Source organism: Poecilia mexicana, unplaced genomic scaffold, assembly GCF_051168715.1.
Source record: "Poecilia mexicana isolate PSO_F unplaced genomic scaffold, ASM5116871v1 scaffold_3, whole genome shotgun sequence".
Taxonomy (NCBI): Eukaryota; Metazoa; Chordata; class Actinopteri; order Cyprinodontiformes; family Poeciliidae; genus Poecilia; species Poecilia mexicana.
The window spans coordinates 24,852,040-24,878,907 of NW_028263372.1; the positions used below are offsets into that span (position 1 = coordinate 24,852,040).

At 37.8% G+C, this 26,868-nt stretch overlaps 2 protein-coding genes and 1 long non-coding RNA gene across 5 annotated transcripts; 1 reads left to right on the top strand and 2 right to left on the bottom strand.

Annotated features, from left to right (window-relative positions):
• Positions 1-7,677: 7,677 nt before the first annotated feature.
• mis12 (MIS12 kinetochore complex component) lies at positions 7,678-10,063 on the bottom strand. Of its 2 annotated transcripts, none has more exons than XM_088004356.1 (2): positions 9,618-10,063; positions 7,678-8,251 (listed from the first exon to the last, which is right to left on the bottom strand). In XM_088004356.1, exons 1-2 carry the CDS (start codon positions 10,026-10,028, stop codon positions 7,970-7,972), a joined length of 693 nt encoding a protein of 230 aa, XP_087860482.1. In that variant the 5' UTR covers positions 10,029-10,063; the 3' UTR covers positions 7,678-7,969. The 2 variants fall into 2 exon arrangements, with proteins under 2 accessions (XP_087860482.1, XP_014828749.1); XM_014973263.2 differs by having other exon boundaries at positions 9,612-10,061.
• A 1,518-nt stretch (positions 10,064-11,581) lies between these two features.
• On the top strand, positions 11,582-25,834 carry ppm1g (protein phosphatase, Mg2+/Mn2+ dependent, 1G). 2 transcript variants are annotated; one of them, XM_014997719.2, is made up of 14 exons: positions 11,582-11,727; positions 11,985-12,113; positions 14,422-14,491; positions 15,194-15,279; positions 16,257-16,386; positions 16,485-16,599; positions 16,689-16,879; positions 18,380-18,561; positions 18,650-18,775; positions 20,875-20,977; positions 22,652-22,783; positions 22,897-23,026; positions 23,108-23,207; positions 24,344-25,834. In XM_014997719.2, exons 2-14 carry the CDS (start codon positions 12,003-12,005, stop codon positions 24,536-24,538), a joined length of 1,671 nt encoding a protein of 556 aa, XP_014853205.1. In that variant the 5' UTR covers positions 11,582-11,727; positions 11,985-12,002; the 3' UTR covers positions 24,539-25,834. The 2 variants fall into 2 exon arrangements, with proteins under 2 accessions (XP_014853205.1, XP_014853207.1); XM_014997721.2 differs by having other exon boundaries at positions 16,692-16,879.
• Positions 20,049-20,719, bottom strand: LOC148160235 (uncharacterized). Its single transcript, XR_015762535.1, has 2 exons — positions 20,275-20,719; positions 20,049-20,218 (listed from the first exon to the last, which is right to left on the bottom strand). It is a non-coding gene; the product is annotated as an uncharacterized LOC148160235 (long non-coding RNA).
• Positions 25,835-26,868: the final 1,034 nt, after the last annotated feature.

The following is a 26,868-nucleotide window of genomic DNA, read 5'->3' on the forward strand; positions in this document are numbered from 1 at the left end:
TGTCAGGATCGGACAATAAAGACTAAAAAGTCACTTAGAAGGTTGGTGGCTTCAACTCACTCACTCTCTGGTTACCTAGCAACTCACTCACTCTCTGGTTACCTAGCAACCACCTGCTGAGTAACTTGTGCAGGTTTGGCCACTGTGTTTTACTTATAACTGCTTAAAAAAAACCCATAAAAAACAGTGTGGAGTGAAAACTGAATAAAACAGGAAAGGCTACATCACCAGTTTGGGAGTGTTTCTGGTATTTAAAACAAAAAACTAATCAATAATGACTCATATGAAATGTTTTTTTCAGATATATCATTCAACCATATATTGTGTCTTAAAACTACTGCAAAAGGAACATTTTTCTAAAATAATTACTAATGTTTATCTAACTAGTTAATACCCGTTGCTGTTTACAACATACAGCTCTGGGAAGAAAATTAATAGACCGCTAAAAATGATCGGTTTCTTTGATTTTACTTTTTACATGTACATGTTTGAGTAAAATGAACTTTGTTCTTTTATTCTGTGAACTACTGACATGTCTGAAATTCCAAGCAAAGATTTATTTATTTGCAGAAAATAACCAAAACGATGCAGAGCTTTCAGACCTCAAATAATGCAAAGAAAACAAGTTCATGTTCATTTAGAAACAACAAAACTAAAGTTTTAACTCAGGAAGAGTTCAGAAACCACTATTTGGTGGAATAACCAGGTTTTCCATGGGGCTCAGTGCAGTGGACTCTGCAGATTTTTCTGAGCTTAACAAATATAAAGGTGGGCATCTCTGGGTTATAAGAGTTTTATTAGTTTAGTTTGATTTCAATGTGACTTTTTGTTTGTCTAATTCATTTAGTTTTAATTAGTTTTTAGAGTGTTTGCTAGCTTTTATTTGAGTGGTGGGGAAATTAATTTCACATCAGTTCTAAACTAATAAAAAGATAAATAAACATGAAAAAGAAGAATAGTGTATCTGTTCAGTATAATTCAGTATAATCTTGTCAAAGAAATGCCTTGATTTCAACGCTGAAGGGGAGTAAAAATTATTTGGATAAAACTTTGGTCGGTCTGAAGGGGTTAAAATGTTTTTGTTTTTTTGGGCATGTAAGATAAAAGTTATTCAATTTAATGAATATTTTAAAGAAAGACAATTCCCTATGCCCAATTGTTTTCAAGTTATCTTTTAATTTCCACAAACCGAAGTTCCTGGAGGGTTTTTTTCTTCTTTCCAGTCGACTTGTGATCATCCAGATCTGTTTTTTCTTCCTTACTGGTGACATCCCATCGAGCAACATGTGTTTAAAGAAGGAAAAGAGGTTCTGCTGCGGTGTGTTGGTTTTCCTGCTGGGTGACACGTGGGTTAAAGAAAGTCACAGTGGATTCCTGAGCCGCTCTCCCTCTCGGCCTGAGCAAACAGCCGCTCTCCCTCCTCTCTGCGCAGGACGCGCTGGCGATGGGGACAGCTGGCCGGCTGGGAGTGGACATATATCTGAGGATGTATGTGTAGGTATCTGGGTCTCCGTGTGTGCATGCCGTTTTCTTTGTGTGATCCTGAGAGGTCAAAGGTGAGGCTGTGGTTCACAGAGAGCCACGCTCGTCCCCTCCCAACAGGAAGGAGGGCACTGTCCATATGTTGTCTTCACTCACACACTGATGTTGATTCACACGCTCAGTCAGTCTGCGGCCTACAGGTACGGGCTCACGGTTAGGATGAAGACACGGCTAACACTTTCTGCACACACTCACTGAAGAAATGTACAGATAAACTCATGTTCACTCAGTGAGGCTTGCTGATGCTGCATATAATTATCAGCGTCTCTGCACAAATGGCCAAGACTAACAATGTGAGGATTCTCCTCCTCCTCCTTTTCCTCCTCCTCCAATACTTCCAGTTTAAATACAGGAAAAACTGAAGAGTCCACTGCACTGAGCCCCACTGAAAGCCTCCTGGTTGTTCCACCAAACACTGATTCTGAACTCTTCCTGAGTTAAAACATTAATATTGTTGTTTCTAAATGAATATAAACTTGTTTTCTTTGCTTTATTTGAGGTCTGAAAGCCCTGCATCATTTAGTTATTTTGACCATTTCTCATTGTCTGCAAATGAATAGATAGGTTGCAATAAGGTTACGTTTTGGTGAACCAAGCAGATATTTGAGACTTACACACTTACATTCTCGCCTAAAAACGTACAAATTCACATTGTTTCATTTAAAGTGCAATATAACAAAATAATTGGTCGCTCTTCACCGCCATTGTCGCTCTGCCTGAACGCCCAGTTGGGACCCGCAATGAGTTATGGGATATGGTGGGCCGTGAAGGATACACCGGACCCATCCTTCAAATCTGGGGAAAAGGAGGACCCATGTGAAGGAGTCTTTGAATTCGGACAGGCCTTGTCGCGACGCTATGATGCAATCGGCCTACAAATCCATCTTCCGGAGGGTGCAGACCCTGAATTCGGACACAGCTTATGTTGAAGTGTGACCTCTTGTTTGTTGAAATCTGCTGAATTGGCTATTTTGTAACAACTTATTTGTCCTATTTTTTTCATTTCAGTCTGTAAAATATCAGAATTTGTGCATCATTTTAGTTTTCTTCTGTCTGACATTGTTAAATGTAGCATAGAATAAGGTACAATAAAATAATCAATCAACAATCAATTACAAAATACTTTTTACTATAACTTGAGTAATTTCTTGGCTGGTTACTTGAGAATAAGATTTGAGTTCTCTGCCATGTCTGATACTAAAACTCTTTATAACAATAGAGTCTTTTTACAACAAAAACTTTTGTGGGTTTTAATTAAACTGTAAGTGATAGGTGGATTTAATAGAAAATGGAAAATATTGCATGTTTTTCACATTTTCACACATAAAAATTTGAATAAATGTCTCAATAAAATGGCACAAGATCAGATTGAAGTAAACACAGCAAGCATTTGGAAAGATGTGCTATTCTAAATGTTTGCTGGACCAAAAGTGAACGTTTTAGCCTACATAAAAATGTTATGGTTGAACACAGCGATCCTCATCTGAAACATGGTGGTGGCTGCATCATGCTGTGAGGAAGCTTTTCTAAGCAGAGTAACAGTTGAGAAAAGCTTTCTAGAGGCTAGAAAAGACTTGAGCTTATCTTCCAGCAGCACAATGACCCAAAACCAGGAGTAGAAAATAATGGTTCAGATCAAATTATATTCATGCTTGAGAGTGGTCCAGTTAAAGTCTACAGTCTCTAGATGTACAAAGCTGGTACAGAAAACCCCCAAAAGATGTGAAGCTGACTGTAGTGAAAATATGCTAACATTTTCTTGAACGTCACTGTAACATAAAACATTTGTGGTTGTGACATGACAGAATGGGGAAACATTTATGGGGTATAAAATAAATTTAATACCGTTGAAATAGCAGACACAAAGATTAAATGATGACAACTGGTCTAGACTGTGAGGTCATTTTTTTTTACCAAACAGCAGCTTGTCTGGATAAAAAGTCCTCATGTCCGGGCAGCAAGACAAGAATTTTGATCAAGAGGTTGGAGCATCATGTAAGAAAATGAATCAAAGAGTCATAAAAAAGATGCAGGACAGAAATAAAACCACAGAGAAAGAAGCAAATCTCTGGAACAATTAGATAAGAATCAATAGAAAAAGAGAGGAGCTTATTTCTACTTTTACTTGTAAAACATGTTGACAGCTCTGCTGCTGCATGACTGAATCTAAGCCAGAAGTTATGACTGGATTTCACTGCTACTGAAAGAACCTACGGTATGCATGAATATTTCACCCATTTGTTTTTAAATCAAAGAATGACATTTCATAAACTATCAACTGGATGAATGCATTTTTACTTAGAGGTTTCACGTCTGAAAATATGCCTGAAGAGAAAGCAGTGTGTTTAATATGAGCAGTACCGACTCTGAACGCAGCTCTGGGGATTTTACAGCCATTAGATTTTAAAAGAGTAAAATTAAGCACAACAATAATCCAGTTTATTTTAAACGCCTGCTGCTTGTGCTAAATGTTATTTCCAGACAGTCGCTTTTGAAGGAGCGATCGTTAGGATGCAGAGAGCTCTAAAAACAGAAAGTGGTTCTCACACCTCTCCATTTGGACCCATCATTTTTCATGTCGGCCACAACTGGCAAACACACAAACACATCTGAAGAACGCTAAAACAAAGGCTGCCTGTTTGCAACTGTTGTTGTTTCTCCACTGAGTTAGTTCTGCTTTACTTGGTTTAGACAGAAAACATGCTCCGTCTATAGACATAGTCTAACTATCCTTCAGTATTTGCTCAACGAAAGATTAAAAGTTTATCAATAAGTTAACAATAGTGTTTGCTTGACTTTATTTTTCCGCAATGATGTGACACTGCAGCATCAAATTTAAATAAGAGACATGAAAAATACTTCAGTTTTAAGTGTAGAAACTTTCATTAAACAAGCAACGTTCAATACAGCATATACAGACATACTACCTTATTTCAAGTTTACTTATTTAAAACTAAAAAATATAATAAAACAAATAACCATTCCCATTGACATGTCAGTTGACATAATTTGTTCAAAAAATTTCAAATCAGTGTTTTTATAGCCTGAATTTTTCCTCTGTTTACAATGGATAGAGTACGCAGATGCTGCCCCCTATTGATGAAAACATATATATGATTATTCATTCGTGTTGAACTTTTCCACACTGCATCTCCTCCAGAGTTATCATGGGTTTCTCTTACCATTTTGGTGGATTAAACATTCCTCTGAGATGTTCAAAGCTTTGCGGTATTGTTTTATAACTTTACCCTTAAAATTTACCTCAAATCTTTAACAAGTGTAATAAATTTCACTATCAATATCTCGTATCCCTTTCCTTCCACCTCAGAGTTTTACACTACACCACGTTTATCTACTTTTTAATTTTAGCGTTCATTTAGGGCAGATCCAGACCATCTAATACCTGCATAACAGAGTTTATAGCTAATCTGCATCACCCATCACCTGGAAACTTTAAAAGTTGGTTTAAATGAAAATATCAACAGTAAATATGATTTTTAAAAAATCTAACAAAACGCATTAAAGGTTGTGGTGAATAATGGACTCTTTTGCAAGGCAGTGTATTGTATAAAGGCTTTATATTATTATGGCACAAAACCTCTAACCTAACATCTGTTATTACTGTTATTTCCTTCAGTTTTGATATACCTGAACAACACTTTGTGTTTTAAAACGCTTCATAGATAAACAATAATGATGATCCTTAATGGGTGTAACAAAAAATTCTAATAAATGGTAATATAAAGTTAACTATATTCTTCTGTTATGCACACATTAAGGTCACATTGAGAGTCCGGCATATTAATACAAAAGGTAACAGAACCAGAAATCAAAAGAGGAAAGAAAGCAAAACTTTTGGCCATTTGCAACTACGTCACTTATTAATTCGAGGCGCCTTAATGGACATCGGAAGTGACGGACGGGAGTATGAAACAAAGCAAGTAAAGTTGTTTTCCAAAGTTGTTTTAGCCAGTTTAATCATGGTCAAGCTGCCGTAATTTGTCTGTGAACGTAACGCACCAAGACCTCTTACAAGACCTGTATTTACAAACAGCTAGCTTAGAAACCGACGTATACCTCGTCAAATTACAGATTTTGCCTGAATTTACACCAAATTATGTCGTGAACGGCGATTCACCTTACACCGGAGCAGACTTAAAAACGTACAAAGGACGATATGCTAACCAGTTTTTTCCGTACATGCTAGGCTACATGACGGTGCGGCCCTGTCTCCAGAGTGGTTAGCTGCGTACCTTCTCCATAATGCGATATTTGATATCTTTATAATCATGCTTATAAAGTTTATTAATGTTAATTCTCTTTATGGAAGAAGTTTCCTGGTGGTCTAGTGTTTTCATTGGAGCAACTTTCGATGAATGTCTGCAAGGGAATCTGGTGAAAAATCCCTTGATCTTCCCAGGAAGATGTTTGAACGTTGAACTTTCAGCTCTGAAAGGTCGAGAAGATGGAAGCTTTTTTTTTTACTTTTTTTTTTTACTTCGTGGGTTCCTCACTCGCGTGCAATCTAATGAAAAGGTCCTTTATTATGATTTTGGTTTCTCCAATTACATCATTGAAGGCGTGACTCCTCATAGGGTCGTCGGAGTCTGAGGTGGAACTGACTATCTATTGACGATGCATTTCTCAGTACGTTGAACATGGAGGTCTCCGTAGACCTTTACGACTTTTGCAAACGCTTCAGGCACCTTATTACCGACGATCGCCTCCACGGCTTCATTCATCCTTTGGGAGATTAGGCAGAACGTTAGACGTAAATAGTTTCTCCCAAAATCTTGGCCAGAACGCCGTTGGTGCTGCGAGTCGAAAGATGCATCCATTCCATCCAGGTCAGGTTGACGGTGACAGCCTGGGTCTCTTCAGATTTAGAAATCATAGACGTATATAGTTTGAGAAGCTTCAAGTTTTCTGCTCAACTAGAGAACATCAAGAACTAATCCGGGTTTGCGACAAACGAGTGCAAAGTGACGGTTAGATAAAAAGAACGAGCAAATACAGAGCCTGAAGTGTGACGTCCGTTCATACGTCATAGGCATCAAACCCGCCCGCACAATAGTCTTAGAATCTATTTTTTATTTACAATAATATGTACAAGTTACATAAACAGTAACTAAAAGAAAGTCAAGGCTTAAGGAACGCAAAAGGGCAAAAATTACATACAGGAATTGGTTAAATACAGCAAATTAGGGCAGATTACATGAGAAATTCTTTACAAATTGAAGTAATCTTTGGTACAGTACTTCAGAGAATACAAATATGAAGAAACAGGCACAAAAGGCACTCAATTTGGGTTTAAACTTAAGAAATTTGCAGCTGTGGGTAAAAAAATAGCTAAAATTAATATTAAATACTTAATTTTTTTGGAGTGTTTAAACAGAAAAGGCCATATAATATAGTTTTAAAGTTAAACTAAATGGTATGTCTATTTACAATTTTCTTTTTATCTTTCCAAAATATTTTAATATACGAGCAATCCCAGAAAAGATGAGTGAGGATTTCCTCAGAGTTATGACAAAATGAACATAAAGGGTCTAAATTTGGGTGATACTTAAATATTTTATTATTAACAGGTAGTCTTATGACCTCACATAATAAGTCTTGTGACGACGTGACGTCAAACTACGCAAGTGGACGATTTGCCCATAAACACGTTAAAGCTGCTGTATAGAACTGGTGTTGGCTGTGTAAAGACCAACTTAGTCAGTTACTTTTGTTTAGTGTGACTGCCGTTAATGTTCTGTACTTTTATTTTGGTAAAGGTGGCTATGGTAAAAACAGTTCTATCTGAAAGCTAAAGCACAATAAAGGTTAACAGCAAGGCAGAAAAACACATCAAGGCAACTTAATTTTAGCTTCAGTCAATAAGGGAAAACAAGGTTACGGCGATTGAACTACATTTGTATATCTTAAAATGTACACAAATTCAGATTTCTTGCTTTTATGAAAGGAATGGGCGGAGTTGTGGAGTGTGTGACGTCAGGTACAAAGGAGCAATAGTTACGCCATACTGATGTGCCGGTGTATGTAAAAAAAATGGAATTAAAGAATAAATTGTTAAAGAAGAGGGCTGTGGACCAGTTTGTAAAATGTGAGAAGAAAATATTCAAATCATCAAAATCCAGTATCTGAGTCATTTAATTCACTTAACTGCAAAATCCAAGTAATTACAACATATTGACAAATTCTGCAACATTCTGGGTCAACTGGGAAAACTCATTTATTTGATACAGATGCATTTCTCCAAGCTGAGTAACACATGGACACAGCGCCCCCTATTGGAGAACAATGGCGTTGCTTCCTTTTGAAAAATCGACTCAAATCAGTGAGCTGCTGCTTCTGTCATTTTATGGCTCTATAAACATTAAAAACATCACCACAGTGATTTATTATTTACAATGCACCTCAGCTCTCAGCACAGCTCAATGTTTTTGCTGTGGACCAGAACCTCATTGACGGCCCTCTGCAGCTTCTTAACGGACTGCATGACGAGGCGGAAGCTTTCCTGGAAGTTTCCGTTCCCTTCCTTCGCCCAGGCTGCCTGCGTCTCTCTGACCCAGGCCAGGATGTCGTCCAGCTGCTGCTGCACCTCCCTCTGCTCCTCCAGCTCGGCCAGCAGAGCTTGTCTGGCACAAACCTCCGCCTCGTAGGCTCTGTGGAGGTCTGTCAGGGACGACTCGAGCTTCAGCACTTCCTGGATGGAGCAGCACCAACGGAGGAGTTAGATTTATTACATAGGAACGATTGAGACGCAAAACAACTACAGATGTTGTAATTATCTGTTGCTGAACAAGGCGCTAGATAAGACTAGAGCTGGGCGATAAGTCGATTTTATTGATTAATCAAAGTTTTGGTTTTTGAAGATTTAATTTTTGGAAAACCTGGATTTTTTTTGTTACTAATGCACTTCTTGAGTTTCCATAATTCAGAGTGATGTCAGCACGCACAGGGTCGCCATCTTGTTTGTCAAGCGTGTTTTAAAACTTCTATTTATTTTAAAACTCTACAGTGGAATATTATGACCAGGCTAAGAATTACTGATGTGTTAAAGATTAATAGTTAATCTATTAAGTATTAAAAGATTAATTAAAAATGTGTTAAAAGTATCAAATTATTATCAGTAGCAGGAATTGAAATGATCTTACAAACAGCTATTTCAAAGAAATAACCACATGAATTGAGCTGATTGTCAGATCATGTTAACTAATGTTTGTTCTCATAAAAAAATGTTCTTGTCATTTCAATAAATTTTTTTCTGTTAAAATTAAGACTGTATTCTTGCAATTAAACAAAGACTATTGTAGTCTGGCTCTAATAGTCCATCGTACCAAAGGATCATTTTAGAAACCAAACAAAACAAAAACTGTCCCAGCTGCAGAAGGCAGCTCTGACAGAGCTTTTGAACCAGCTCTGAGCTGCAGAGCTGCAATTAAATGGTTTTTATTTATTATTTTTCATACATCTTAAAGGAATCGGTCCTGGAGGGCAGGTCCTGCATGTTTTAGTTCTCTCCCTGGTGGTAGCAACAACCTTTTCAGCTTGTCAGTGTTCTTCTTAGGCCTTCTAATGAGCCATCATCTGATCCACTTTACCTAGATTAGTCCAAATTAATCCTTGTGTCAGTTATTGTGGATGATATTCTTGTTGCGATAAATTATATTATTGTTGCTTTAAGATATTTTGCACGTAATATAACAATAATAGCTTAACAATACAAGAACACATTCTCCGAGATCAATAATCTTTAAATCTAGTTAACATTTAATACTGGAACTGGAAGACATTTTACATATTAAAAATAAAGAAAACAACAAATATAATGAATTATGAACTCTCTGTAAACAAAATTGTCCTTTAAACAAAAGGTCTAGTTCAGATCAAAGCACCAGACTGAAAACTTGTGTCATCTAATTTTTGGCAGAGAAAGAGAAAAAAGATAAATCATGCAAAAGGAAATTGCAGAGCTGGTTTTAATCATGCGATTAATCGACTTATTGCGACAGGCCTATATTGTGAAGCAGAGACGGTATTTATAAACCCTTCCCTCCCCTCACTTGTACATCTTGGGGGTATTTCTCATGGGGCTGGTCCTCGGGCAGCAGGACATTCGGTGGTATGGTGAAACATCGGCTCATCAGCAGCGCCTCCATCCGCTCCGACAGCTGCTTGAAGCGCTTCTCCAGGAACTGCTGCAGCTGGCGGGTGCACTCTCTGGCCCGGGACCGGAGCAGCTCCTCGGGCACATCCGTCCCGCTCTTCCCCAGCTCCCTGACACACACCTTCTCCACCAAGGCTAAGATGTCGCACAGGCTTTCATGGAAGGAGCTATAGATCCGAATCATGCAGGTCTGAGGGGTGAAGCTGAAAAACTGCGTTTCGTAGAGTTTCAGAGCCGAAGAACAGAAGCGGTCACTTTCTTCCTCGTCTGCTTCCCCTGCAGTTTTCATAAATGACTCTGTTTCCCGCGCCATATTGAACTAGCATCAACGCTTCTTTTTGTTCTTCTTCTTTAGATTTTAACGATAGCTGGTATCCAGTATTGTTGCACTACTGCCATCTGTTGGATCATAATAGCTATACCTCAAATCCTCCTAATGGGCCCGGTATTGCTTAAAAAAACAAATATATTTTCCTTCATTATTATTTAACTGAGCAACTACACTCTCACATTTCATATTAAAACAATATTAAAACTTTTTTCCATATTCAGTAATCTTTGATTCACTTATTTCCTACAGCTAATAAAACGTGTTCCATCGTTTCTACAGCATCACACCAGTTACATAATGGTAATACCGTAATACGGGACATAATTCTACTGCATATAGGCTCAAATAATTAGATATTATTTTTGAAATATTAATCTTTAATTCAGGAATCACTAGTTGCTTCAGTTTTTTGATCTTTTGAACCATTAGTATAAATTTGTAAATAATCATTATATTTATTTGGTATTTGATTATAAAATTCTTGGCCAATATCTGAAATATTACTTTTCTTCATATTTGATAATGATCTATCTACATTAATGTATTTCCATGTCCATGTGGGTCTCAAAGGCCACAATACTGGTGGACTAAATTCTTTATGTACATTAAATGTTTTTTGCTCTGTCCTCCCCAACCCACCCAAAACTATTTGTTCCTTTCCTCTTTCACAACACTTTTCTAATACTTTCTTAACTGGATAATCTTCATTAAATTTATCCAATAATTAAGCATTATCTGCTGTTTTCAGATACATAACAGCGTTTCTCCTGATTCTACTTGATTTTCCTGAGTCTACTTCTACCTGGAGTTGACTCAACAGAAATTTTACTCAAATAAGAGTAATACTTCATAATAAAACTATTCAAGTAAAAACATATAAAAAGGAATTCAATAGTAAAAATACTTCTAAAAGTACACTGTAACTGAGTAAATGTAACTAGTTACTACACAACTCTGCCAGTCTATGGTTTGACTTTTTGGAAAAAGTGATCTATTTGGAACGACTGATCTATTTATTACGATGGCGTATTAGGGCCATTAAAAGAGAAAGAGTATCCCCCACCCCACCTCCCAAAGAAGACATAGCCATTTTTTTTTATTAAATTCAGAAATTTTCTAGAAAAACAAGGAAATTTCAGAGTTTGAAAAGTCAAAAATTTGAAACTCAGAAATGCCCATGGTTTTTCTAGAATGTTTCTTAGATTAATCTAAAAATGCCAGTGTTTTCTAGCACTTTGATTTTGCATTTAAGAATTTCCTTTTTTGTCCTTGAAGAATTTCTGAGATAAATCTCAAAATTTCAGAGTTTTTTTCGAGCACATTTTCGACTTTTGGGGCTCAGAAATTTCCTTATTTTTTTCTGGAACATTTCTGAGTTATTTTGGGCTGAAATTTACTCCTTTTTCTATCTAGAATGGTTTTGATACCATAATTTATGAATATTTTCCATAGAGGTACGTCAGTACATGGCGTGTTTCACAGTCAGTCCGGTAGGTGGCGGTAATGCGCCTTTCAAGTGGTTTACCAACCAGCTCGAGGTGGACAGAAGAGGAAGTAAAAGTAGCAGTAGCAGAAGGAGAGGGAGGAGAAGACAGCGGCTTTTATCGCTACACGTGTAATAATTTCTATGTGAATCTACCTTCTTCACCTTTTATAAGCTAAACCTGCTCGGTCAGAAAAGGTAGGTTTGCTGCGGCTCAGCGTGCCACCTCTCGAGGGCTGCTGTCGGTTCCCGCTGGAAGTTGAGCCGGTTTGGCTGTTGTTAGCACCGAGCTGGTGCCTTTTTACTTTTTGTTATGCTGTTGCTAACTGCAGCTAGCTGGTTAGCGGAGGTAACCTGCGGAGCTGCTCAAATGAGACCAAACTTCACCCACTGATAATCCCGTGTCTTTATAAAAGGAACTAACTTGTGCTGTCATCCTCTCTCCCGGTGGGAAGCCACTGTAGACGAAGACCATGGGGGCATATCTGTCGCAGCCGAACACGACCAAGACCTCCTCCAACGGCGGCAACACCAACATGAGCTACGGCTTCTCTGCCATGCAGGGCTGGCGGGTCTCCATGGAGGTGAGGCAGAAAGTCATTCACCGCTCAACCATCATGGTAGCTTGTTCACTGAACAATGAGAAATCTGTCTTCAGTGACAAAAATCCAGCGCATCAAAAACATGTTAAACGCCTGTTTGGTTATAGTAGTGTTTTAAAATAAATCCAGGAAAACAGCATTTTAGCAGACATTTCACTAAACAATCTGACTTCGTGTGACATCCCACCCTCTTAATATGTCTGTTAACCGGCATTCATGGACATCAGTCATTCCTATTACTGGGATCCATCTATCAGACACAAAACAGTAATTATTGGGTTATCATTATATGCCATCTTACATTTAAAAGAATCTTGTTGGCAGATTAAACTAAAACATCTGTATATAATTTAATTACTTCAAACAAGCTGTTTGAATCTTGAATTTTGCATTTACAAACATAATTCTCAAAATTAATCAATTAATAGCATAAGAAATGCATTTAACAGTTTTAATAATTCCTAAAAGTATTTTATTGTCAAATATTAATGAATCACAGACACTTAAGATATCACCAATCTGTCCGAAGACTTTAAAATATCTCACAGGGTTTCCCCCCAGTGTATTATAAGCCTGGCGGGCCACCAGGCTTTACTTTGCCCCCACCAGCTTAGCATTACTTAAGTCTTTTTAAAATGTTTGCATTTTTTAAAGACTTTATAGTTGGTGATAAGGTGTCAATCTTTCAATAACACTTAATTATCAAGTGATATTTTCAAATTTCCTGTCAACTTTAAACATTTTTTAACTCAAAACATGCTTGAGTTATAAAATGACGGGCCACTGGATGAATGACTGCCGTAGCACCCAACCACCAGGCTTAGCAAGTTATTTTCTGAGGGAAACCTTGTTTTCTCAGTCACGGGGCATTTTGCACTTGTTCCATCACTTGCTATGTATAACAGTGAGCATAAATTTAGGTAGAAATGCCAGTTCTTTCATCACATCACCATTTCTAGGTGTGCAATGGAAGAAGAAATTGATCTGTTCTTGATCATGGACCCCCGTCCAGCATAACATTGTTGGGCTGAATGAGCTCCTTTGTTTGGGTTGTCCTTCACAAAGAATGTTATAATCTTTCCCCCATATTGAGCACATGTTTTGCTCTTTGCTGTTCTTATGGTATGCAGATAAAATGTCAGGAAAACGCTACAATGGAAGAGAGCGTGCATTTAATGAATCACATGGAGCAAAACGCTAGCAAAACAAAGATATGAACCTAAGAGTTGTGCATCTGGGTGAGCTTCACTGCATTTATCCTACACATCTGTGTGCAGAGGAAAAGTATTGTTGAAGCTCCAGTCAAAATGAATTCAGACGCATGTTTTTAAACATTTTTACCATTTGAAGACATCATATTAGTTGTAAAAAATGTAATCATCATGCAACGTTTGTATTCCTTTAGTCAGAATCTCTGGGTTCCTTCATTACCAGTCAAATATTGGGAAGGAGAGAAAAGGGTTTTCTTTAGTGTGGAGGAAAATTTAGCAGAGGCGAAGCTCACTTTAAATCTGTGGCAGCTGTTCAGATCAAAATAAAATTAACTGTTGAGATGAATAAGTAAAAGAAAACATAGCAACCAGAGATGACCAGATGAATCTTGTTATTATTAAGCTAGAATGCACACCAGTTTTTATAGACCAAAACTGGTGCGCATTCTTAGTTTTAATCCAGTCGGTGAATAATAAACATTTTCAGGAATTAACTTGAATGTGAGCTGAAGTGGTTTGAAAGCCACTGATCTAAACTTGTCAGATCCGAACATGAAACTTCTCCCTTAAATTATTATGACTTACCAGATTAACTCAGCCTGAAGGAAAATGATATTCATCTTCATTTGCAATGACCTGAGGTGAATCGAGCAAGAAACAATGCAAACAAATCCAAGAAAAAATAAAATAAAAACTGCAGAAACGTGATATTTTCACGGACTTGTTCCACCAATGCCTGAATTTTCACATACAGCTTTTATTTGTATCCAGGTTAATTTAGTACCTCCACAATCCCAATTTATATTTTGTATACATTTAGCTAAACCATTGGGTATCTTTTTTGTTTGTAGTTAAGTTTTTTCATGATTTAAACAGATAAACGGTGAATAAAATGAAGAAAGTTGAGCCTAAATTTTATGCATTTCTGAAGGCTTATGAAATGGAGATTGAGCCTTAAACTATTATCTCTCTGTTTATAGATATTATTTATAAAATGTATTTGTCACTCCTGAACATAAATTTGGACACTTTTTCCCACCAGCTTTTTGTTGATGTTTTGATTCGTTTAATTTTTTCAGGACGCTCACAACTGCATCCCAGACTTCGACGAAGAGACCGCCATGTTTGCTGTGTATGACGGCCATGGAGGTAATTAAATTAAAGTTTTTAAGTGATATTAAAGTTCCTCTAAAAGAGTTTGGAGTCTGATTTTACCTTTTTCCAGGTGTAGATTATTTATATTTCCGTTTTTCGTCTCCGTCTCATCCAATATGTTCTTCTAATGGCACGATCCTGGCAGATTACATCTCAGTTTCCTCCATTTTGAAAGTGGCTGCATATTCTATTTAATTTTATGAAGTTGCTGCTTCATTGATGTTGGTTAATTGTGTGTTTATTTTAATTTGTGAATGTTTGGATAACTTCTATAGGTATATTTCCATCTCAAATGTGGCGCACATTAAACAATTTTTATATCATTGAATGTTTACTGAAAGCACAGGTGCTGCAGATGTTTCAGGTTTTACTCGGGTGACAAAGATTCATCTTTAGACCAAACAATATAGACGTTTGTTATGCGTTTCCTTATTTGCAGCTAATTTTCACTTCCCAGACCACAGTAAAAACATTTGGTGTGAATTTATACATGATAAATGTTTTTACTATTTGAAATCTGAAGAAGTGTTTTAAAATGCAATCAGGGAAACTTTTATTGTCTGATAAGCAAACTTTGTTTTAGTCAGTTTACTTTATGACAGCTCGGCTGTTTTTCTGCCGTTTCCATGGTGACCTGCTTTGTTTGCATTACATGCCGCTCTGCTGCCCTGAGGGTTTATATCTCCTGCTTTTTAGGTGAAGAGGTGGCTCTGTACTGTTCAAAGTATCTTCCTGACATCATCAAGGAGCAGCGGACGTACAAAGACGGGAAGCTGCAGAAGGTGAGGAGCCGATAAATTAGAAACTAATTAACAAGTTGTTTCATCTCAGAGGAGAAGTCGTGTCACTTCGTCGCACACAGAATGTGTTTGGATCGTTAAAACTTGCTTTTAATCCAGGGTTGTACGGGTGCTTAAGATACTTGAAAATGCTTAAAGATTAGTTGTTTTAAATGTTTGATATTTAAACTGTTACTGTTTTGTAACATAGGGCAATCTGACGCTTAATTAAATAATTTTTCCTAGAAAACGTTTGGTATTTTCATAAATCTAATAAAGATTTTCTCACTGTCTGAAGTGAAATCAGATTAAACTTCTTTTATTTACAGAATCACCAAAATTATTTCTATTTGCTAAATACCAAATAGCTTAGCAAGAACATTTTTAGAGATTTTTTTAAGTTTTTTTTTTAAACTTTCTTCGTATATTGTTTTTAAGCATTAATTTGAACATGAAAGTAATTTACCGTTACATGATTATTTTGAAATATGTTATTGTAATTAATATTTGAGTCAATAACTTATTGATCTGTGTAACTGTTGGCTAATATTTCATACATTAAACAATGTTATTAAAATTGTGAAAAGATCAATCTCTTCCAATGAAGAGATGCATAAACAGCCAATCAGAGCTGGGGGGAGGGTCTTAGTGCTGTCCATCAACATCTTGAACGCCCTGCTAAATGTGCGTATGTCAGCGAAACGGCTCGCTGTTACAGAAAAACAGCTATGCTAACTAACCTTAGCATTCACAACAAGCCATGTTGGGTGCAGCGTAGGAGAGGGGGCTGATTGACAGTGATAAGACCCGCCTCCTGGCTCAGATTGGTTGTTTCTAGATTGCACTGGTAGAAGAGGTCAAATTAAAATAAAAAAAAATCCTGCAGATTATCTCTCATATACAACAAAACATTTTTTGAAACAGACACATACTGCAGCCTTAAGGATGTTTTACAAAGCGAACATTATTCATGCTTGCAGGCGCTGGAGGACGCATTTCTAGCCATCGACGGCAGAATAACCACAGAGGAGGTCATCAAGGAGCTGGTGCAGATCTCCGGTCGCCCCGCCGAGGAGCCGCCGTCTGAGAAGGTGGCAGAGGAGGACGACTGTAAGCTCAAAAAACCTCTGATGGCTGAAAACGTGAAACTATCTGTCTATAAACGCAACATCAGCATGACTTTGTGATCCCGTTTCTCCTCATGTCAGTGGACAACGAGGAGGCAGCGTTGCTCCATGAGGAGGCCACCATGACCATAGAGGAGCTGCTGGTTCGCTACGGCCAAAACCTAAACGCCGTCAAACACGCAGCGGCAGCCGCCAGGTACTGCAGACCCAACGTTCACAGGTTTTACTGCAGCAGCAAAGGGAAGGGAGTCCCTGAAGTTCAATGTTCTCCTCCGTTTTCCTCAGCAGCGCAGCTAAGAAGGCCTCCGCCCAGAACACAGAGGTCTCGAAGGATAAAGGAGAAGATCCTGAGAAGAAAGGAGTGAACGGAGAGGTGAACGAGGAGGAGGGAGATGGGAAAGTGAAGGAAGGAGCGGCGTGTGGGTCCAAACTGAGAGCCTGTCGGAGAACAGGAGGCAGTGAGGGGAGCAGTTCAGGTAAAATTACACTCGGGCTTCATACAGGTGCTTGAAATCCTTGAAAATCCTTGAATCTCAATGAGGTGTTTGTTTGGAAAGTGCTTAATTTCTGTATGAAGTCCTTGAAAGTGCTTGATATTCAAACTGCACAGTTTTAATAATAAATTGCAACTTGTTGCTTGATTAAACATGTTTATATATTTTCATACACCTGATAAAATTACACTTTTTTTCTCGCTGTCTGAAATTAAATCAGGCTTTTGTTTTAGAGAATTACCAAATTTATTTCAATTCGCTAAAAGTCATAAAACTTCACAAGAAGTTTTTATTAGACATTTTCTTGTAACTTACTTTGTATATTATGTTTAAGAACTTAATTTGAACAGGAAAGTCATTTACATTAGCACGATTAGTTTGGATTGTTTAAATGTAATGAATATTTATTCTTAACTCAATGAGTTATTGATCTGTATGTTTGAATAAAGTTTGGCTCCTGTTTTATATGTTAAACAATGTTATTGAAATTAACATTAATTTTGTGAAATTAGTGTTCATTTCCAAACATTAAATTTTAGTTTAGTTTACCTTCTCCTTGAAGTAGATTGTAAAATACAACTATAGGATGTTATTAATAACAGTAATACCTTTTATTATGTGTAATCTTTCTATGTTCGTCTCAGATACTGTACTTTGACTTCACAACAGAAACATTCAGGTTTAGTGTATTTATTTTAGCAAAAGAGGAAATCAAGTTTGTGGTTAACGTCAGTCCAGCAGCTTCTGTCCCTATACATTAAATAAAATACAATAAATAACCCTAAATACAGAGCAATATCTCCCAATTAGCCGCTAGCAGCAGTCAACGTTTGTAAAATTAAACACAGCTAAAATGGACAACATTAATAATGACAGTTAGAAAACATGGCAAAGTTACTCTTGAAACACTGTATATTATTAAATTTGTCTAAAATATATGTTAAAATATAATATTTGTGACGAAAACACAGAGCTGATTCTAATACACGTCACAGTTACCGATGGCAACGGGAAAAAGAGGGGGAGGAGCTGACAGTTACCGGTTGCTATGGTAACCGCCAACTGCCAAGAGCAGAGCAACAGAAGTTAAAGTACAAATAAATATCTGGAGAGACAACTTGTTGACTATATAAAATAAAGTCAGAGAATGAATTAACTAATTTTGAGAAACTTCACTTCTTTAATATTGTTAAAATTAAAACTTGTTATATATATAAAATACTGAAGTTATCAGCTTTTAGCTGATGATGAACATTACTTAAAAAGGGACAATACAATTCAAACATTAATGTCACCATTTGATGACAGATTATAGCAAACGCTAATTCACATCTACAGTTCGTTTGTATTTTTTACCTCCAAAGTGTGGTGCTGGAAAAAGAAAATACCCAAGTGTTTGAATTTTATTGTGAAAGTGTACAAAACCTGTCCAGAGGTCTTCATAAAGTAGAGATTTATTTCTTCTTCTTCATTTTGTTCCAGTTGAGAGCGGAGAGTCAGGAAGCTCCAACGGAGAGGAGAAAGCTGGGAAAGCAGAAGGAGACGCCGGGCCTTCCTGCTCCTCTGCGTCCTCAAAAGTCACTGGAGACTCAAAATCCAGATTCTTTGACGACAGCGAAGAGTCTGAGGAGGGAGAGGAGGAGGAGGAGGGGAGTGACGAAGAGGTGAGAAGAGGGGACCAGAATAAACTGCGAAAGTTCACACTGAGTCACTTTGTTGAGCTTTGCTTCAACTTTTTCTGTTTCCTCTCAGGATGGGAGCGATGAGGAAGAAGCAGACAGCAGTGAGCTGGAGGAAGAGGACACAGAGGAGGGAGAGGAAGAGTCTGAGGATGAAGAAGAGGAGATGTGTCTACCAGGAATGGATGGAAAAGAAGAGGTCTGTAGAAACATTAGATATTTGGCTCTTGAATTTAAGGTATATTCATTACAGATACACAAATGCATATTGGATAAACTTTGAGGAAGAGTTCATCCACTTCTTAACTCGGATGAAGAGCCTCAGTCTTCTGCACAAACAGACGCTGCTGCACATCTGCTTCCTGATTAGTCCAAGCTGTGACGTTAACGTGTGAGGAGCTGCTGTCTTGTTGGAAAGTTACAACATGATGCGCATCACAGAGTCAGAAAATGAAGAAAAAGTTTAGTTCAAGTGGCTAAACTACAAGACCCATAATGCAAAGCAGCAGAAAGCCACGTTGGAAGGATTTATACTCATTCAATCCGTACTGTCGGCTCATTTGCTCTGAAGAAATACTTTCAGATTATCCTTAAAGGTTTATCTTTATCAATTAAAACACTACTTGTTATAAGATTACATGTTTCAAGATTACATTCTCTTGATGAATAGTAATCATCATAATTTATTTCAAAAATTATAATTCAGTAGAAAATAAGCAATAAATCAATTAATTGCATGATCAATTGAAGTAAACTCAATAATTTTAACTTGGACAACAGTCTTTAAAGAGACGCTCCCCTTTATTATTGTTGACAAGCCGCCATTTTGAGAAAAAGTGAAAACATTTGACACCTAGCAGTTGGTTTGCACCATCTGTCTCTTTTGCCTGTTTTCCTTCTCTAAGCTAAATTATTATTTTTTTTAATGCTAATTTGGTTACCAAGGCTTCATTATCCATATTAATTAGTATTGTTTTGGATATTTAAAATGTTTTCCAGTTTCAGTGTTAAATATTCTTTAGAAATTTAACACTGAAAGGGTTTTTTTTTATCTGAGTGGGAATGCTTGGAAATTATGAGAAATCAAAATTTTTATTATGAAAAGATTTTAGCTCGGTAAATGTTAAATGAAAATAACCCTATTTGGATAAGAAAAGGCTGTTGAGAATGTTCTCCCAATAAATACCCAAAATCATGTTGAAAATTTTTAAAACTTTATCAGTTGTAATTTAAACAAACCACGTATCTGTTTCATCTAAACCTGAATTCAAGGGCGTAGGTTCGGTCTAAGTTTTGGTGGGGACCTTGACACCCCCCCCCCCGCCCCCCCGGCAGCACAGTGAAATGCCCAAGAGCACCGAACATTTTTGAGAAGGGGGGGGAAACCACATTGGCTTAATAACCCCCTCCCCCCAACCATAACCATATCATACATCTTGTGTATACAACCAGATACAGTCATACTCAGCAGATCAGTTCAAGAACACTTTACTTTTTCCTTTACAAAATTCAGCAAACGTTACAAGTAAGATCAAAAGAAATATCCTCTGGATACAGCAAACACAATTGCAGATAAGAAGAAATCAATAATAAAATAAAATAATATATTGCACTAACAAAAAAAATAAACATGAATAAAATTCTCTGTATTATTGCAATGTTTGTTGTCACTCACATTCAGTGCTGACCTTACTAAACACCGGACTTTACAACAAATGCGTTGCGTGATAGATATCTAACTTATGGGTCCACTCACTGTACTTACAGCCGACGTAGCGAAATAACTTCTAATGTCTGTCCTTTTCTTTTTTGGTGGCGACATGGTCTCGGAGACTCAGAAGGAGACGCGTGTGCCCAGCTAGCCGCCGCCTTTTGCAGCTAATCAAAGAACGTCCGACGATTCAACTGACTCCCCCTCCCCCCACCCCCCGACAGCACCGTTCCGACACGGTCTCGGAGGCTCATAATAAATGTCAAACTAAGAAGCTTCCGTTCCGCGCACCGCCTGTTGCTGCTAATCAAAGATCGTAGATCCACGTTCTTTGAGCCAATATGGCAAAAATTGGTCGGGACTTTTTCATATCCCGTGAATATTGGTCGGGACATGTCCCTACCGTCCCTACCCAAACCTACGCCCATGCCTGAATTACATGTTCTTCATATTTTTACTTTCTTAAAAACAACATTATTGAAGCTAAAAACTTGGTTTAAAATGTTTAGATTTTAGTTGACTGGTTAAAATGTTTTTTGGGTTCTTGTGTCTTTAACGGATCGGCCCGTCCTCCATGTTTGTTTCAGCCCGGCTCGGACAGCGGCACCACGGCCGTTGTGGCTCTGATCCGAGGGAAGCAGCTGATCGTGGCCAACGCCGGCGACTCGCGCTGCGTTGTGTCTGAACGAGGTAAATCCACTCTGCTTTTCGACTGTTCATGTTGTAAGATGGCAGCAGGGAAGCATTAGTGTGCCTTAAATGTAGCAACTTGACCGTTGCCATGGCAACCCTCACCAACCTAAGGCTCCAACTGTTTCTATATTCTGGATTTTTCCACTGGTTTCTTTTTGTCTCAGTGCTATTAGCTGGTTTGGCTGTAAATGTGGAGGGAATGCAACATAAAAGCAGATTTTAAGATTACAGATTACATGCAAAGAGCCAAATCCCACATGGAAAACTGATTCAGTCCCACATGGAAAACTGATTCAGTCCCACATGGAAAACTGATTCAGTCCCACCTGGAAAACTGATTCAGTCCCACCTGGAAAACTGATTCAATCCCACATGGAAAACTGATTCAGTCCCACATGGAAAACTGATTCAGTCCCACATGGAAAACTGATTCAGTCCCACATGGAAAACTGATTCAGTCCCACATGGAAAACTGATTCAGTCCCACATGGAAAACTGATTCTGCCTCTTTAACTCTGAGACGTCAGACTTAATTTAAAGGTATTGTAAAGATTTAAGGTGGTATTACAGAGATAATGGTTAACTGTAATAAACTTTTTTTGAAGAAAAGGTAAAGGATAAGAAATCTGATAAATATTTTAAATGGAACTTATTATGCAAAATTCACATTTTTGTACTTTTCCAGACTATGCGGCGCATTTAAAAGCCTTTTAATTTTATCAAAAAACGACAGTGCGCCTTACAATCCGGTGCACCTTCCATTTTGTTCTGGAGTAAAACAGCGCCCTCTAGTGGATTAATATGGATGAATTCTGGTTGTGCTTTAAACAAAAAAACATGCAGAAGCTTTTGTGCAATTAGTTTTTGGTGTCTAGAAAACGAGTTGTCTCAAGTCACAGCACTGTGCCGTTGCATAGCAACCCCAGCCAAGCCCAGTCCCGTTACCTAGCAACCCAAGTGGAGTGCTAGCACATTTGATCAGTTGGTTTTACTGCTACATGAGGTCTACAATAGCTGCTGGAAAAGTTAACTGTTTGGTCGTTACCATCCAGAAACCACTTGCTGCTTTCTTTTTCGTAACTTTATTTTTTGTTATTTGTGCCATTTTGGAAATATACATGGATTGAACATTCAGACCCCTTCTAACAAAAAATACACAGCATCTAGTTGAACAAAGGCAATTAAATGATGATAAAAAAGAGCAAAACCCAATGCGAGTACATCCCCATTTAAAAAAAAAAAAGAGGTGATCACATTTGGTGCCTTTTTTCTTTGGTCAGCTGGTTTTACTTCTGTATTCGTACAATGGCTGCTGGAAAAGACAAGTGTTTTCTTGTCGACTTACCCAGAAGTCACTTGCTGCATTCTTGTTGGTTGTGCAGGATGCTCCACTTCTGGTTTTCAAAGATGTATGGTTGCATCATTTTGAAGCCATTTTCATGTGTGAGTGTAAACGTTGAGTTGGGACCAGCAGCAGCTTATTTGGATTTAAAGTCACAAGACGTCCTAAAACAGCTGCAAAAATGTAATGAACATGTTTTGCATGAGCCAAAACATGTTCATTACATGTTTGGTAATGAACATGTTGATCCTGCTCAAGGAAGTTTAATAGGTCTCCTTTAAAGACTCTCAGCTGCTTTGTGTGAAATAAGAAGAGCTGCGTCTCTGCAGGCAAAGCTGTGGACATGTCCTATGACCACAAGCCGGAGGACGAGGTGGAGCTGACGCGCATCAAGAACGCTGGAGGGAAGGTGACAATGGACGGCCGGGTCAATGGAGGACTGAACCTCTCCAGAGCCATTGGTGCGAAGCTTCAGACTCGACTCTGAAATCAGTTCAACTCTTCGTTTCAAACTTGTTTTTGCCACCTGAAACGAGCGAGTTGGTCAACGCAGATTCTTCACGTTAACTTTCAGGCGACCACTTCTACAAGAGGAACAAGTCGCTGCCGCCAGAGGACCAGATGATCTCCGCCATGCCTGACGTCAAAGTTCTGACGCTGAACGAGGATCACGACTTCATGGTCATCGCCTGCGACGGCATCTGGTGCATCAAACGTTACAAATGTGTTTTAAGGTGAAAACCTGCATGAAGGAGCGTCTTTAAGGGCGTTTTCTGTGACTGCAGGAATGTGTTGAGCAGTCAGGAGGTGGTGGACTTCATCAGCGAGAGGATCAAACCCGACCAGGACGGGAAAACCCGAGCCCTGTCCGCCATCGTGGAAGAGGTGAGAGCTGCTCACCAACGACTATTTAATCGATTAATTAATTTGCATTTCTAATAAAATGATTTGATTCAAAAACTATTTTTAAATCACAAACCAATTTCTTTATTCAGGCTGAGATTCTGTTTAAATTATGTGACCTGATAAGAAAAGAGCGTTAAAACATTAATTTATTTATAAAACATTTATATAAAACAATTAATGTTCCACTGTATCAAATTCAATCAATTTATGTTGAAACAAAAATAGACTTGCTTGAAATTCTGTAGCTTAAATTACTAGTTTTGGGTTAGCTAAGCCGACTGGCTTTTACTCAAAAAAGTAAAATAAACAAATCAAAGAATTGTTATAAATATAATAAGCAGATAAAATGTGGTTTGTTTGTTGTTGGTTTTTTTGAGCATTTTGAATCTATTCAAAATTCCCAAAACTAGAATTTCTAATTTTCTCTAGAATCAATTTTTTTCCTGCACCTCTTTTTAGAAAATATATTTAAAAATTAAATGAATAAAAATGTAATAGCCTAAAAAGCACTAACAGAGCATTTCTTTAGTGAACATTTCATCATTCCTAGATTTTAAAAAGACGTTCAATAAGAGATTTTTTTATATATATACAGAAATTGAACCAGATAAAGTTAAAGTTTTGCCACTTTAGGAGTTTTGGGTAGAACATATTTACTAAGATATTTTTTTAAATCTTAAATGTAAAATGTGTATTTTTTTTAATTTAATTTTGGCTTAAATACTACTCTGGGTTATTTTTTTAGTAAAAAAGAAGTGACCCAAAGACTGGTCTTTTTTCAGTCTCTATTTAATCTAATTAACAATTATTCAACTATTAAATTAATGATTACTTCAATCAGCTCTAGTTTTTGTTTTGAAACTTTTCTTATTTTTGCTGTTTCTGAAATATGCAAACATTGAACAAATAGAAAAGTAGTAGAAACCATAAAGATGATCAATCATTTGGCATTTCTTCTGGTATTTCTTGTTTTTATTACCATTGTTATTTAATGAAAAACTCCGTCTCTCCATTGTGTGAGTTTCCTTAATTATTCCCTCCAGTCCAAAGCTGACGATGCGTTTCACTTTTGGTGCTGAGCGGTTCTTCACGTTTCTCGTTTAAATCCCAAACAGCTGCTGGACCACTGCTTGGCGCCGGACACGTCTGGAGATGGAACGGGATGCGACAACATGACCTGCATGATCGTGACGTTCAGGGCTCACCCGGCGCAGCCGGACGACACCAAGAAGAGGAAGCTGGCGGAGGGCGGCGAGGAGGCCGAGCCGGAGGAGAACGGGAACGACAGCAAAAAGGCGAAAAGCGACTAGATGAGGAGAGGAACTCCCCAGAGGGAGCCGCTGGTCTCACGCTACCACAGACGCATTCTGTACAAAATGAAATCCTTACCTCACCGACATGATTTCCTCCCCAACGCCACAGAGAGCAGCATCAGCTCCGCTAAGGTCGCGCGTACTTTTGTTTTTTGTCACTTGTGTTCTGTTCTGGGTGGATCTCCACATCGACTCGCCCTGCAGCTGCTTGGTTTTATCGGTTCTCTGGCCAACTCGCCTTCCCTGCTTTAAGTAGCTTCAGTTTCCATGAATTTCTCACCTGGAGGCCGCAGTGCAAAGGGGAACCAGTCCACAGAAATAAGATTATTCCTCCAGTCGCTTCCCTGATCAGTTTCGTTCGGACTCGCCTGCGTCTGCTTGCTGTTTTGCTGTCAGACCTGCCGCCGCTCTTTGTGGTGCTGCACCATCACAGTATCCCTGAAGGTGGCGGGGAGTTTCCTGTAGCTGCTGTCAGTGAGTGAGGCGCATCATGTTCCGACTTCGGGTCGTCCGTCTGAATGTGTCGGTTCCGTGTTCCGGGTTCCTCTCTCAAAATCCCAACCTGTGGCTCTGGTTTCGCTCTTCAGAGAGGAATGGATTCTTTGCTCTTATCCTTCGTATATCTATCTTTCCATTTAAGCATCCATCGTTCACTAATAATTTAGTTTTTCTCGCCGATCTTGTAAAATGCCTTTTTTCTCATTCCTGGTTTGTTTGTGTTGTTGAAAAGCCTGTAAATGTTCATGTGGGGAAATGTCGTCGTTTTGAAGCTCATGAAATTTCCACGGCAGGAAAACCGGACCGTCTTCAGCACCTTCCTTTGTTCCCACTGTAAAACCTTTTAAGGATAATCTCTAGGACATGTATTTTAAGTAAAAAGATTTTTTTCTTTTTTTGATGAAATCAGTCTTGTGGCGAATTTTAAAGAAGGATTTTCTTTATCGTAAGCACATTCTGATAAAACCTTGCTGCTGGACTGTAGGAAGAAAGCACAAGGTTATTTTTCTGAGACGGAAACATTTTGAAGTTCAGAGCACCGAGGCTGTAACTGTTATTAATTTCCCTTTCCTTAGGTTTTCATTTTCAGAAGTCTGATTTAAATCGATGTGACTGTAAGTTTCTAGTGTACTCTCTCGTCAGCGTAACCTTTTTTCTGTACATAGGTTTTTCAATACTTGCAATCGAAGAAAAATGCTTTTTCTTTGTAATTGTGAGTCGGTGTGACATTTTGGTGCATACTCTTTTGACACCAGTATGTAAGTACATACAAATACATTTTTTTAAATAATCAAATTTACTCTGTGTGTTTTATGAACGACTTTAAAAAATGCTGATGTTTCTTGTAGAAAATAAAATGAATACAGTTTTAAATAAGATGTACAGAGGCAAGTAATAGCTGCATTTTGAGATGCAGAACTCGGAGTTAAAACCTCATCGACTGCAGATGACGAGGCCGTTTTCTGTTAAACATTTTAAATTTAGCTAACTTTGTATCTGCGATGAGGACACAGTTATCTTTCCTTCTTGGTCCTTGGCTCCATACTCTGAAGCTTTAGAACTGCAGGTGTCCAAACTCACAGACCAAAATATATTTTTTAAAACCTAAAATCACAAGGTTTTGTTGAGATTTTGTTTCTGCGCAACAAATTAAGCATGAAATAAAGCAACAAAATAAATAGGATGTATGTTTTATAATGTGTAAATTATTGCAGAAAAAAGTTTTTCACATGTTTCTGTTACTGAAAGAAAGGTAACCAGTTTACGAATTTATTTTGAGGTCGAGTTTGTCTGAAATGGTTGCAACTCGCTGTGTTTTAGGTGTCGCTACCTGGCAGCAGAGTATCTTTTACACAGCTCTGGAAAAAATGAAGAGACCACTTAAAATCATCAGTCTCTGATTTTACTCTTTATAGGTTTATGTTTGAGTAAAACGAACATTGTTCTTTTATTTTATGAACTACTGACGTCTGAAATTCCAAGAAAAATTTTGTATTTGCAGAAAATGAGAAATGGTGAAAATAAAAAAGATGCAGTGCTTTCAGACCTCAAATAATGCAAAGAAAACAAGTTCATATTCATTTAGAAATGATAATTCCAATGTTTTAAATCGGGAAGAGTTCAGAAATCAGTATTTGGGGGAATAACCAGGTTTTCAATGGGGTTCAGTGCAGTGCGCTCTGTATCTTTTGCAGAGCTGTATGATCAAAGCTGTGCTAATTGGATAGCATATCAGTCATTGTTGAGGACTTATGTTCTTATAATGTATAAAAACATTCAAGTAAACGTCCTAAAAATGTTCCTACATGAGAAAAATCAATTAAGATGAA